A 13,345-nucleotide genomic window follows, 5' to 3' on the forward strand; every position below is an offset into this window, starting at 1 on the left:
GTGAACAGTAATCTTTAAGTCTGACCACAGATTTTCTATTGGATTGAGGTATGGGCTTTGACTCAGCCATTCCAACATATTTACATGTTTCCCCTTAAACCCCTCAAGTGTTACTTTAGCAGTGTGTTTGGGGTCATTGTCCTGCTCAGAGGCGCAACTAGAACATTCAGGGCCCCAGTGCAAGAAATCGTGAAGGGCCCCCCTGACCCCCAGCCGGGACCCTTTCTCACGGGCCTGCGACCCCTTGCCCAAAAGCCCATTGGCGGCCTGCCAGGGCTTCGGTCACAAGTGCGACCCTGGTAGTTCTGCCACTGGTGTCAGGAATAATTTTTTTTTTTTATTACTACTTTTTACTATTACTTTTTTACAATTTTTTATTTTTATTTAGGAGCCCCATTGGGGGCTTTGGCCAGATATTGGGGGTCTAAACAGACCTCTGAAAAGGTAGTATGAATCCACGCCACGGATTTTTTTTATTTTTTTTTTATGTATATAGGTTTTGCAGGGAGGACAATGAAATGAATGCAAATAAATGCAAAGAAGTATAAAAGAATATCGATTACAGTGGCTGCCCCTACAAAAGTATCCCACCAGGGTGGAATATAAATATGAGAAATAGGGGGGTTGGTAGGTGGTGGCGCCTGCTGTTTAGATTATACCATAATTGTGCTGGTGCTGATAAAGTGAAATATAAAGTGAAATATGTAAATACTTCTTAGATTAAATTAAGTGAAAAAATATATACAAATGAAGATAAAAATATGAAATATATATATATATTAGTAAATAAATGTGTCACATATAGATCTGGTAATGCTCAATACATGCATAAAGTCCATATGGTATTGCATAAAGTCCATAAAGTGATTAACGTGCTGAATAATTCATTTTCTAAAGCTATATTGCTGTATTATAAAGTGCTGATTAATCCTTGCAAAAAGTGCTGCATGGCACTCTTAATAGAATTTCAGGTGATTCACTCTGTGCACCCTTCCTCTGTGCTCGAGTGTTTCCTGCACTCACCAGATTAAAATCCCCTCCTGGGGTAGCAGGCATCCACAGTGTACGCCCTGTGCTGTGCTCTGGCAAATGTTTGCTTGTTCCCCTGTATATGGCCTTTTTATCCAGAAGCCACTCAAAAGAAGGAAGTAAGGATGCCCAAATAGTGTGATACCGTTTTAAAAAAAACGATGTTTATTAAATAAAATCACTGGGTACTCACATTTGATTCAAACAAATCAGGCGTTTGTATATATCTGTGGAAGTGTTGTAACAGCGTGCGTCCGCTGACTCCGCTCGACCGGTTTCGTTGTAATGACCCTGAGAAAGAAGGTCTTTCCTGAAAGGTAGTTCCACGGTGGTTTTGTGGCGAAATTTAAAAGTATCACAAACCAAGGTCTTTTTGGCCAGTAGGGAGTAACTAGAATCAGGTTGGTTCTTTCTTCCCTGAACTTCCTCAGAACTAATGGGATTAGTGCAAAGGGGGGGAAAGCGTAGCACAGTTGGTAACGCCATGGGTGTGCCAGCCCATCTATGCCCACCACCTGATCTTCCCTGTGGAGAGAGAACTCCCGAACTTTTGCGTTTTCCTGGCTGGCAAACAGATCTATTTGTGGTTGCCCCCATTCCAGGGAGATTGCTGTGAAGACTTCCTGATTCAAGCTCCACTCTGCCTCCCCTATGCTTTTTCTGCTTAGGAGGTCTGCCAATAGGTTCTGAGACCCTTTCAGATGAACTGCTGACAGAGATGCTACATTCAGTTCTGCCCAGGACAACAGGTGGTTGGCTAGCTACATGATGCCTTTGCTCCTGGTTCCCCCTTGTTTGAGAACATATGCCACCGCTGTCATGTTGTCTGTCAGGATTTGTATGTGGCGACCTCTTGCTGCTTTTTGGAAAGCAAGGAGACCCAGGAAGATGGCCTTTAATTCCCGCCAGTTCGATGACTACCTGGCTTCCGATTTGGACCAGGTGCCCTGCGTGGTCTGACCGTCCAGATGGGCTCCCCAGCCCCAGGAGCTTGCGTCCGTCGTTAGACGTTTGTATATAGGAAAGACCCAGTGGAGACCTTTTGTCAGGTTGTTCGAGTTTCTCCACCACCAGAGTGCCCATTTGACGTTAGTCTGAATTGTTTTTCTAGCGACTCTTGGTGCGACCAGGTTTGGAGGATGTTCATCTGAAAGGGTCGGGAAATCAACCTCGCCCATTGGACTGCCGGGATTGAGGCCGTGAGCAGACCTAACACTGCCATGGCTGACCTGACAGAAATCCAGAGATTTGTCTGAACCTGAGCTACAGCGGACACTACCTTCTCTATTTTTTCCTGAGGAAGAAAAACACTACCTGAAGAACCGACTTTATGGTGTAACCCAGAAACTGTTTCCTGTGTTGGATCCAGATTAGATTTTTCCAGATTTAACAGCCAACCTAGATTCCTGAGATGAGCTTGCGATACCTGGAGGTTCTTCGCAACCTGCTCCCTGGAATCCGCAAAAAACAGCAGGTCGTCCAAATATGGAATGACCGAGATCCCCTTTAGTTTTAGAGGTTCCAACGCCTCCGCCATGATCTTTGTAAAGATCCTGGGGGGAGGATGACAGACCGAAAGGGAGGGCTTTGAATTGGAGATGCCAAACAGTGGACCCTAGGTTTATGGCCAGTCGTAGAAACCGTTGTGATGCTGGTGCCATCGGTACATGCAAGTACGCATCCCTTAGGCCCAGGGATGCCATGAAGCAGTTTGGGGTTAAGTTTCGTTATGGAATAGATGGTGTCCATACGAAAATGTTTGTACCGAATCGACTTGTTCAAAATCTTCAGGTTCAAAAATCAGACGATATTTGCCTGACGGTTTCTTCACCAAAAATATGTGGGAATAAAAACCCCGACCCTCCTGATGTTTTGGGACCTCGACTATCACTTCCTGTTTTATCAGATCCTGCAATAGGTTCCTCATTGCGGAAGACTTTTCTGGATCCCGTGGGAGGGCTGTGACATAGAATCTGCTCGGGGGACATTCTGAAAATTCCAGATTGTATCCCTCTGCAATGATCCTTTCCACAAAGGGACTTAAGGGCATCTGAACCCACTGTGGAAGGAAGGCAGACAATCTTCCCCCCACTGGGGTCAGATTGTCACTTACTTTTAGGTGTTTGGTCTGGGGGAGATTTGAAAAGAACTCTTCCTTTACCTCGGTCTTTTTGGGGAACCCAACGCTTTTTATTATTTTTTTCCTTATTTTTGTAGGACTGCTGAAAAGAACGAAAATTATTTTTTGGGTTCTGACCCTTTTTAACAGGGAAGGCTTTCTTTTTATCAGCTGTTCTGTCTAACACCTTTTCTAGGTCTTGACCGAACAGAAAATCGCCTGAAAATGGTAAGACACATAACTTGATCTTAGAAGGTGTATCTCCTGACCAGGTTTTTAGCCAGACTGCACGTCTGGCTGAATTCACTAAAGCTGCTACCATTATTTGCAAGGAAATTTGCCGTTTTATACTGTAGGCCTGGAATTCTTAGGAATAACTCACTTAAATCTGACCAAACAAGAGACTAGTAGGCATCCCGGGTATGACTTTTTTTTTTTTTTTTAAACAAAAATTATAAATTATAATATAAATAATTATAACAAGTAATAATATAATAAAAATTATTCAATAATGTAATCAACTCAAAATCACTGAAATTTGCTCAGTTGCAGAATTGTCGCTGTCATTACTTTTATTTATTTTTTATGACGAATTTCCCCACAAATCGCTATCGCACAATTCTGCAAGTGATTATAATTTATTATCGCTGTTTTCTAACTGCTCTAAAACCATTTTTGACATAAAGGGACACTTTTGGTTGCTATGGACAATCTACAGTTTAGACAGAAGGAACAGTTTTTATTATATAAAAGAACATGTAGGTCACTGGGCAGACTACTAGGGACAAGGGGGGGGGGGGGGGGGGTATTTTTTTTTTTACACACAGTACTGTAATCTATAAGATTACTGTATATGTGTTTGTTTACGTTTTTGAATTTGACGCCGTTCTCTGCTCCCGTGCGTCGTAACGTCGCAGGGAACGGAGATCGGCGGCACAGGAGGACACTGTGTGAATCGAGCGAGGTCCCGCTCGCTCACACAGCGCGGTGGCATCGCTGGATCCAGGGACAATGTAAGTAACCGTCTGTGGGTGCAGCGAGGCAAGCCCGAGTCTGACTCGGGGTTACCGCTTTTGGTATAAAAATCTCACCCCGAGCCAGACTCGGGAATACCGCTAGGAGGGTTAATAGACTCGGCTGACGCATCCGCCATATACTTGACCGCTTTCAGAATTAAGAGAAAGGACTCCAAGTGATCCTTTCTTGGTGTACCTGCTTCTACGTGACTCATTAGCTTCTCTAACCAGCATTCTAAATTTCGGGCGAAAAACTGACGTGTAATCCCATGCCTTTTTTAAAAGAGAATCGGCTCTTTTATCCATAGCATCCTTCAAGACCCCCATATCCTCAAAGGCAAGGTCTGTGCGACATGACACTTGTGAGAAGGCCGCATCCACCCTTGGTTTTTTGTTCCACACTTCCGTGTCTTTATCTTCAAAAGGGAAATCTCCTTTTAAGAGTTTTGGAAAAGAAGGGACCCCTCTCAGGGTCTTTCCACTCTTTTTTAATCCGTGTCCGACAGGACTATATGAACTGGGAAGACTCGCCGCTTAGAATCGTCCAGACCTTGGTACATTTTATCATGTATGGATAATTGCACTTTATCCTCCTGGATGTCCAGGGTAGTGTAGATTGCCTTCAGTAAATCATCCACTTCATCTAGGGATAACTTATATCTGGAGCTTCTGCTATTATTTTCCTCTTCTTCCTCCTCCTCCTCCTCCTCCTCATCTGAATCTCTGATAGAGGGAAGAGTGCTAGCCCCTTCATCCCCAGAGTCCCCTTCCGTTTGTCTAGATACTGAGACTGGTGGTTGCTGAGGCTCTGCCTGACCTACAGGACCTTGTGTCAGAAAGGTTTTAACTGAGCTTAGAGAACTTGTGAGTTCCTGTACTGCGGAAAATAAGTCCTTGTACTGCTGTGAGGTTTCCACTTCAACCAACTCTAAGGCCCCGTACTCACGACCAAACATGTCTGCTGAAACTGGTCCACGGACCAGTTTCAGCAGACATGTTTGGCCGTGTGTAGGCCCGGGCGGACCATTTTCGGGCGGATCGGACAGGTTTCCAGCGGACAACCGTTTCCTGGACTTGCTTTAAAACAGTCCGCTGGAAACCTGTCCGCCCGGACATGTACGGTCGTCTGTACAGACCTACCGTACATGTCCTGCCGCCCGCCATCCCTCGCATGCGTCGAATGACTTTGACGCATGCGTGGAAGCACTTTAAAGGCAGGCCGCCCACATCGCCGCGTCATTGTCGCGGCGACACCGCGGACACGCCCCGCGTATTGTTTACGCGTGGACCTCTGTTCGATGGTGTGTACAGCCATCGAACAGAAGTCCCCGGGCAGACATGTCCGATGAAAACGGTCCGCGGACCGGTTTCATCGGACATGTATGCTCGTGAGTACTCGGCCTTAATGCAAGACCTGCACATCGCCTTATGCCATGAATCTCTCAAAGGATTCTTGCAGGAAGGACACTTTCTTGGTGGTTCTAGGTGCTTAGTTCTGCCTACAGATTTTTCCTGCAACGAGATAGATAATAAAAAACATCTCTTTCTCTCTCTCTTAAAAAAAAAAAAAAAAAAAAACACACCCTGTGACTAAAACCACCACCAGAAAGTGTCCAAACAACCACCACTTTAAGGTTACCAGGACCGAAGATATAGGCCTCTGTCCGGTACCACAGGCTCCCTCAGGGAGGATCATCAAAAAACAAAACAAGCCCATAAGGTATAGAATAAAAGGCACCGCTGTACCCCTCTTACCTGGGCCTGACCGGTGCTTGCGGCACCTGTATCCGCCATCACTGTCTGTCTCTCATCCATATTGCAGCGCATGCAGCGGAGCTCAACAAACGCTGGGTTTTTAAATTTTCCCAGTCCCTGCGTCATCGACGAGGGCCGGAAACAGAAGCGCCGGTCGAAAGAACCGACCCTAGGCGCTGGGAACCACTAGCGCCACGCCCCCACAGTAAGCCGCGTCACTGTGCGTGACGTCCCCCCGCCAGCCAGGACCCGGAAGCCGACATGTGGAATAACCTGCTGACCTGCAGCGCCCGCCCGACCACCGGAGTCACACCGCGGCTTCCAGGCGCTCAGAGGCGGCTACCTGAGGGTCCATAGCTCCACTGAGCAGGAACGACTGGGGACTCCAGAGCACCCCCTCCACGGCTGAGAGAGGCTGGTATGGTCGCTGTACTCCAAGCAAAAAACAAAGGTAAGCCCAATCCCTCCACCCTGGAGAGAGCTCAGCTCCTTGTTTCCTCATGCTGCTTCCACCATGGCGGAGGAAACACAATAACTGAGGCCATGGTGGAAGAGCAGGGATTTTAAAGGATCACATGGGTTTCCTAAAAAAGAGGCGGAGCTGCGCTCTCTCCAGGGTTGTCCTGAAAGGCGATTTGAGAAAAAATGTTTCCTTTTGTTCTCCTAGGCCCATGTACATCCGATCATGGAGCGACAGTGTCTTCTTCTTTTCAGTTATCCCCAAAGTAGAGTGGATAGCCCCCAGTAAATCTTCCACCTCTTAGGAGGGAAAGCTTGTAGCGAGAGGTTCTGGAGGACTCCTCCTCCCTCCCTTCACCCTCTGACTCCCCAGGCTTCTCCCTACTCACAGAGGGAAGTACCACTGGACTAGGTGGAACCAACTGTTGCGCTGGAAAAGGGCTGCTCTGGGGCAACTGAAAACTAGCAAAAAGATCCTTGAATGATTGAAAGGTGCTAGAAAGCTCTTTCACGGATGCTGCTAGGTCAGACCCCTGCTCTGCCTCTCTCCAATAACCCCCTCAATGCATCTCTTGCAAAGTGCCTTGTTCCAATTTTCACTCAAGGAAGTTCTACAAGAGGGACACTTCTTGGAACTGTGGGCCGATTTTTCTGTGGAATTCTGCAAAAAACACAGACAAGAGCAGAGAGTACTATGAGAGAGAGCTCACCAGCGCTTGAAACAGATAGCCACCAGGAGTGCTCCCCCAGGACCAACCACCACCAGGGTCCCAGATACACATCCAAAAACTCCCCGACCACCAGGAGAAACACCAGTGAAGCTGTTAACATAGTAAGGGAACACCACCCCAGGGTTCTCCTTACCTTTGAGTGGCTGGTGCTGTTGTCATCCGGAGGTGCGCGCAAAGTCTCCACTTCCGACATCTCCTCTGAGGATTGTGGTCGCAACTGCCAAAAAAAAAAATAAACGCCTTCCCTACAGCTGGAAGAGAGGCCGCACCAGCCCAGCGTTTGGTCCTTTTCACTCTGCAGCGTCTGGGACCACGAGACGCGGATCCGGCGGAAGTGCCCGCCCCTCCCGGAACTGACGTCACTCGTCATCCGGTCCGGCCCCAGCTTCCTGGCTGACTGTGAACAACACAGGGAGCTGACACACCGCCTGCAGCGCAACCCCTGTGCGTACGGAAAAAGGACCTCCACGGTTGAAATCCTCCCCAGGAATGCTGAGGAACGCTAACACGGCAAGTAGCCCCAGGTATGTAGCACACTAGCTAACCGGGATGCCGTAAAAATGATCTGAGGAAGGGGGAGACCAGCTCCCCTCCTCCCCCAGGAATACTGGCCTCAGCTTCCCCAGCCGTCTGGCCCTTGGTCCCCAGCAGTGTCTCCCTGCCGGAGGAAACACCATAAACTGAGGAGCTGGAGGGAGAATGAGGTTTAAATCCTTAATTGAAAGGCGGTGTTTCCTAAGATGGGAGGAGCCTGTGTCTCTCTACAGTGGCTGTCCTGAACGACGAACAGGGAAATATGGAATATGTATAATTGAGGTTAGCAGGTTTTTCACCTGGTGGTGGAGGTGCACTAAATATATGAAGGAGTGAAGACACTTGAGGTTTTTTTTTTTTTTTCCCATTTGAGAACACTGGACTATTTATATATTGTTTTATTTTGGAGTTTGTACAAATATAAATCAGTTATACACGTTGTTTGGATTTACTTATATATGGAAATTGTGTTGTGAAATCACGGAGTAGCATTTAGCTGGCAGCAAGATAATTATTTTAGTTTTAAAAGAGTGTCACATAGAAATTGTGCCGATTGCGATTAGGATTTGTATATTGATTCATTCAGTCTTTATGATTAGCCACAGCTAATAACATGGTACAGATGACCTGTGATTGGTTCTGTCTGTACCATGTGAAAACTGAGACCAATCACAGCTAGCAACACAATTGTACACAATGGCTGGCATGAAAGAAAGCCATCCATTGTCTATAATTGTCATATGATCTGCTGTAATTGGTGAATCTGGGGGACACAGCCAGAGAGCATTCCAGGAGGATATATGAGGTCCACCCCGAAACAACGCATTGTCATTTGACAATAGGCAGGGCGGGAAGTGATTAAAAATAATTGTGTTTTTGTACATAAAACCTTGAGATTAGCTACCCATTTATGAATATCTAGTGTTGACTTATTTTATTTGGTAACCTTAGATAGTATTAGCCCAGATTTGCACTTTAACCACTTCCCACAGATTGACGGCCGGAAAGTGGTTCCAGTATCCTGACTGGGCGTCATATGACGTTCAGCAGATTAACATGCCGGCACACTGTATCAAATCGTAGTAAGGAGCCTCTGACAGAGGCTTCTTACCACGTGATCAGCTGTTGACCAATCACAGCTGATCGTCACATGAACAGCATTCCTTGGTTCGCGCTGACAGGGAGAGCCGATCGGAGGCTCTCCCTGTCGGGGAGGGGGGGGTCTGTGCTAATAATGAGCACATTGATTATTAGCATAGTCCATCAGATGTGCCCCCATAAGCTGCCAGTCTGTGCCCATCAGAAACACCCGTCAGTACCGCCTTTCATTGTCCATCAGTACCAACTCATCAGTACAGGAGTAAACAATTTTATGACGAAAAAAAAAAAAAAAAGTAAAAACTTTTTTAGTTTGTTAAGCAAAAAATAAAAACCCAAAGAGGGTTCAAGTGATCAAATACCACTAGGACCAAAACTACTAATCGATTATGAAATTAATCGATTACCCATTTTCATAATCAATTAATCGGCCAGTAACATAATGGGGTTAAAAAAAAAGAAAAAAAAATGTCCTTTATAGTACAAAAAGAGCAAATCTACTGTAAATATTACTTTCACTGTCCCACAGAAAAAAAAATCCCAAACACTGTGCTAGTTTCTTTTTTTTTGGGGGGGGGGGGGGGGTTCGATATACATCAATAGAGAAGCTGCAGAAAAGTATGCAATGCGTTTGTGTCTGTCCAACAACAAATTGGCCAAAAAATAAATTTAAAAATGCAAATCGCAGAAGAAAAGAAAAAATCCCTTTTATGTTTTTAAGGTTATTAACCTATCAAAACAATAATCGGCCAACTAATAGATTATTAAAATTCTTAGTTGCAGCCCTTAATATCACCAAAAGAAAGCTCTATTTGTGGGAAGAAAATTATAAAAAAAAAATAAAAAATTAGTTTGGGTACAGTCCTGGGCAGGAAGGGACGAAGTGCCTGGTATTGAAGTGGTTAAGTGTAAATGTGCAGCAGATCAATCTAGTACAGGAGAGGAGGTAAAAAGTGCAGCAGATAAATCCAGTGCAGTGGAGGATGATTGCACAAGTGTGCAAAGATGGCAACTGCAGAAATGTGTGCTCAAGAGCAAATACAAAAGTGAATGACAGAGAAGGGGGTAGCAAGTGCACATCACTTTCTGTGTTTTACACTTGTTTTAGACGTATAAGATACAGGATAAAAAGGTATGGAAATCAGGACTACAAACTAGAAACTAGCCCTCCCGATACGTAGAACATTCAACCAACGTGAAATGCAAACTAAATAAAATCACGTATATAATAATGCAAATATTTTGTAATCTCAACTCTACAAACATGAAGCACGCGTGTATATTAACCCGCCGTTGCAAATGATATGTTTTTGTTGTGACGCCTGTTTCTATATAAAACAGCACATTGACAGAGGATAAAAACTCTCACCACTGCCTAGAAGCCATCTTCTTCATCATGTGATTGTTACGTCGGCAGCATTGACTTATACGTCTAGCCATATTGTGGTTGGCAACGCCTTGCGGGATGACGCTGCCATCCAACTGGCGCATGCGTTCCACACTTTAGTTATCTATGTAGCGGGATGCGTTAATTGATGGTGGCTGCTGGAAACAAATGTTCTTTCCACTCATTGATCTGTGTGATTAGCCGGGTCGGACAGGTACTTAGACATGCTCGGGATGTAGCAAGGCTTAGCTTTAACTGTCGATTGTCTGCTATATTTACTGGCAGGTCACTCGACAGCAGGAGTAAGCACTAGGCAGGTGTGCTCTAGGTAAGCAACCTTTGATAATAATGTGAGGTAATTTGGCACCCTGACAGCAGTGTAAGCGGTCTTATCACACAGTCACCATGACGTGTTCCATTTTTTTTCCAGCAGGGTGGGGGAAAGCAATGGGAACATACTGAGGATACATTGCCTAAATATTCATTAAGAAATATCTTTCTCTTTCGTTCATTGACGGACACAGCACTTAAAGCGGAGGTTCACCCAAAAAAATGTTTTTTAACATTACATTCAGCCGAGTTGTCCTAATGACAATCGGCTGTTTTATTTTATTTTATCCCCGTACATACCGTATTGTCACCGCCGCTTCCGGGTATGTCTTCTGCGGGAATGGGCGTTCCTAATTGATTGACAGGCTTCCGACCGTCGCATACTACGCGTTACGAGTTGCCGAAAGAAGCCGAACGTCGGTGCGCAGGCGCCGTATAGAGCCGCCTCGCAGTGCGGCTTCTTTCGGCAACTTGTGACGCGCTGTATGCGACGGTCGAAAAAAGGTCAATCAATTAGGAACGCCCAGTCCCGCAGAAGACATACCCGGAAGTGGCGGTGAAAATACGGTATGTACGGGGATAAAATGAAAAAAAAAAACAGCCGATTGTCATTAGGACAACTCGGCTTAATGTAATGTTAAAAATTGGGTGAAGTAACAAATGTTCTTTCCACTCATTGATCTGTGTGATTAGCCGGGTCGGACAGGTACTTAGACATGCTCGGGATGTAGCAAGGCTTAGCTTTAACTGTCGATTATACCTCAGACAGGAGGCTCATATCTTATGCATTATCTTTCTTTAATAATGCCCATAGCAGAAATACAGTAAACATTTATTGTAACTTAAAAGAAAAAATTCAAAGAACTACCCTTCCCAGCAGTCCCTGGGCCAGCGTAGCCCCTCCCAGACCGTAATCTATATAAGGGACTGTCTGAGGTAACCTATTCCTCTTTCTTTCTGCTCATGGCAGAGCACACAAGATAAGTATTTCATGTACCTTTATTATTTACAAGATAGGTATTTCATGTACCTTTATTATTTACAGGATAGGTACTTCTTGTATCTTTATTATTTACAAGATAGGTGTTTCATGTACCTTTATTGTTTGATTGTATATATGGTCTCTGATACCGAGTGCCCCGGTGTCGGGTGATTTTGTTCAGTCTTGACTGATATGTTTGAGGTATTGTGGAACATGGGGAGTTTCCCTGGAATTCCTCCCTGATACCGAATGCCCCGGTGTCAGGTATTTTGTCGGAATTGATTGTTCTGTAGTTTTTGGAAGATGTGGAATACTGGGGGTTCTCCCTGCTATCCCCCGTTTCTGCGCTTTATTTCTGTCTGCCTGACACCGGAGCGGTGTCAGGCAGATATGTTTGAGAGGCCACATTTGTTTGTTTCCAATTCTTTGATTCTTTGCTCGGGTTTTTTCCCTTTCTTTGATGCCGGAGCACTGCAGCGTCCGTGCGGGATCCGTGCTGTTTTTCATTCGCTCCCTCGGCGGGCACCATGCCTGGGCAACTGTCCCCCCCCTCCCTCCCCACGCTCCCCTTTGCGCGCTCAGGTGGGGGGCGGGGTCTCCGCCGCGGCCGCTCCTCTCCTCCTCTCCTCTCTTTCAGTGCCTCTCTCGGTATCGAGAGCGAGACGGGGGAGAACGGTTCTCATCGACCGTTCCGTCCCTCACAACCTCGGGCCAATAAGAACTCCAGAGGTCGTAGTCTCGCGAGACTTCGCCTCTGGAGTTAGAATCTCGTCAGGCTCCCCTCACACCGCAGGATGTCCTTCCCAGCGGTGTCGTAGCCAGGAACCTGCTGCTGTTTCACCATGCTTTCAACCACTAGATGGCAGTACATCTTTTCAGATATATATATATAAATATATATATTTCATTCCAATGAATCAATATCTAATAAATAAATAAATAAATTATATTATCTACAATAAATAATTCAATATATACTCAAATTATAGTTCTGGGGAATTTATTCCCTATAACATATACCTTATTTATCCTAATAAATTAATAATCAATATGTAGATAAATCAATAAATTAAATAAAGAAATTATAGCATGTTTATCTCCGGGGGAATTTATTCCCTACAACATACTCCTAATAAATAATGAATTAAATAACTATCTAAGGATTGAATGAATAAATACATTTATTATTAACCACTTCCATACCAGGTACTTACGCAGCTTCCCGCCCAAGCCAATTTTCAGCTTTCAGCACTGTCGCACTTTGAATGGAAATTGCGCGGTCATGCTACACTGTACCCAAACAAAATTGGCGTCCTTTTTTCCCCACAAATAGAGCTTTCTTTTGGTGGTATTTGATCACCTCTGCGATTTTTTTTTTTTGCGCAACAACTAAAAAAAGGCTGAAAATTTGGAAAAAAAATTACGTTTTTATTTTTTTCTGTTAATTTTTTTGTAAATAAGTTTTCTCTTTCAATTACGGGCACTGATATGGCGGCACTAATGGGCACCGATGAGGTAGTACTGACGGGCACAGATGAGGTGGCACTGATTGGCGGCGCTGGTATGCGACACTGATGGGCACACATAGGCGTCACTGATGGGCACACATAGGCGTCACTGATGGGCACACATAGGCGTCACTGATGGGCACACATAGGCGGCACTGATGGGCACACATAGGCGGCACTGATGGGCACACATAGGCGGCACTGATGGGCACTCATGGGCGGCACTGGGCACTCATAGGCGGCACAGATGGGCACTCATGGGCGGCACTGATGGATACTTATGGGTGGCACAGGTGGGCACTGGGCATGGATGGGCACTGTGGGGTGGCACTGATGGACACTGGGGTGGCGCTGATGGACACTGGGGTGGCGCTGATGGACACTGGGGTGGCAGCAC

General features: G+C 45.5%; 1 protein-coding gene across 5 annotated transcripts in view; it reads right to left on the bottom strand.

The window, feature by feature from the left end:
- The window catches only part of VPS35L (VPS35 endosomal protein sorting factor like), a 1,107,598-nt gene extending 1,097,351 nt beyond the window's left edge, over positions 1 to 10,247 (bottom strand). For 4 of the 5 annotated variants that reach the window (XM_040358550.1, XM_040358549.1, XM_040358548.1 and 1 more), the window contains exon 1: positions 10,111 to 10,247. In XM_040358550.1, coding sequence (XP_040214484.1) covers positions 10,111 to 10,232 — 122 coding nt within the window. In that variant the 5' untranslated portion in view covers positions 10,233 to 10,247. The remainder of the gene's footprint in view (positions 1 to 10,110) is intronic. The other variant, XM_040358551.1, reaches the window with a different exon arrangement.
- Positions 10,248 to 13,345: the final 3,098 nt, after the last annotated feature.

This window comes from Rana temporaria, chromosome 6 (assembly GCF_905171775.1).
Source record: "Rana temporaria chromosome 6, aRanTem1.1, whole genome shotgun sequence".
In the NCBI taxonomy this organism is placed as follows: domain Eukaryota; kingdom Metazoa; phylum Chordata; class Amphibia; order Anura; family Ranidae; genus Rana; species Rana temporaria.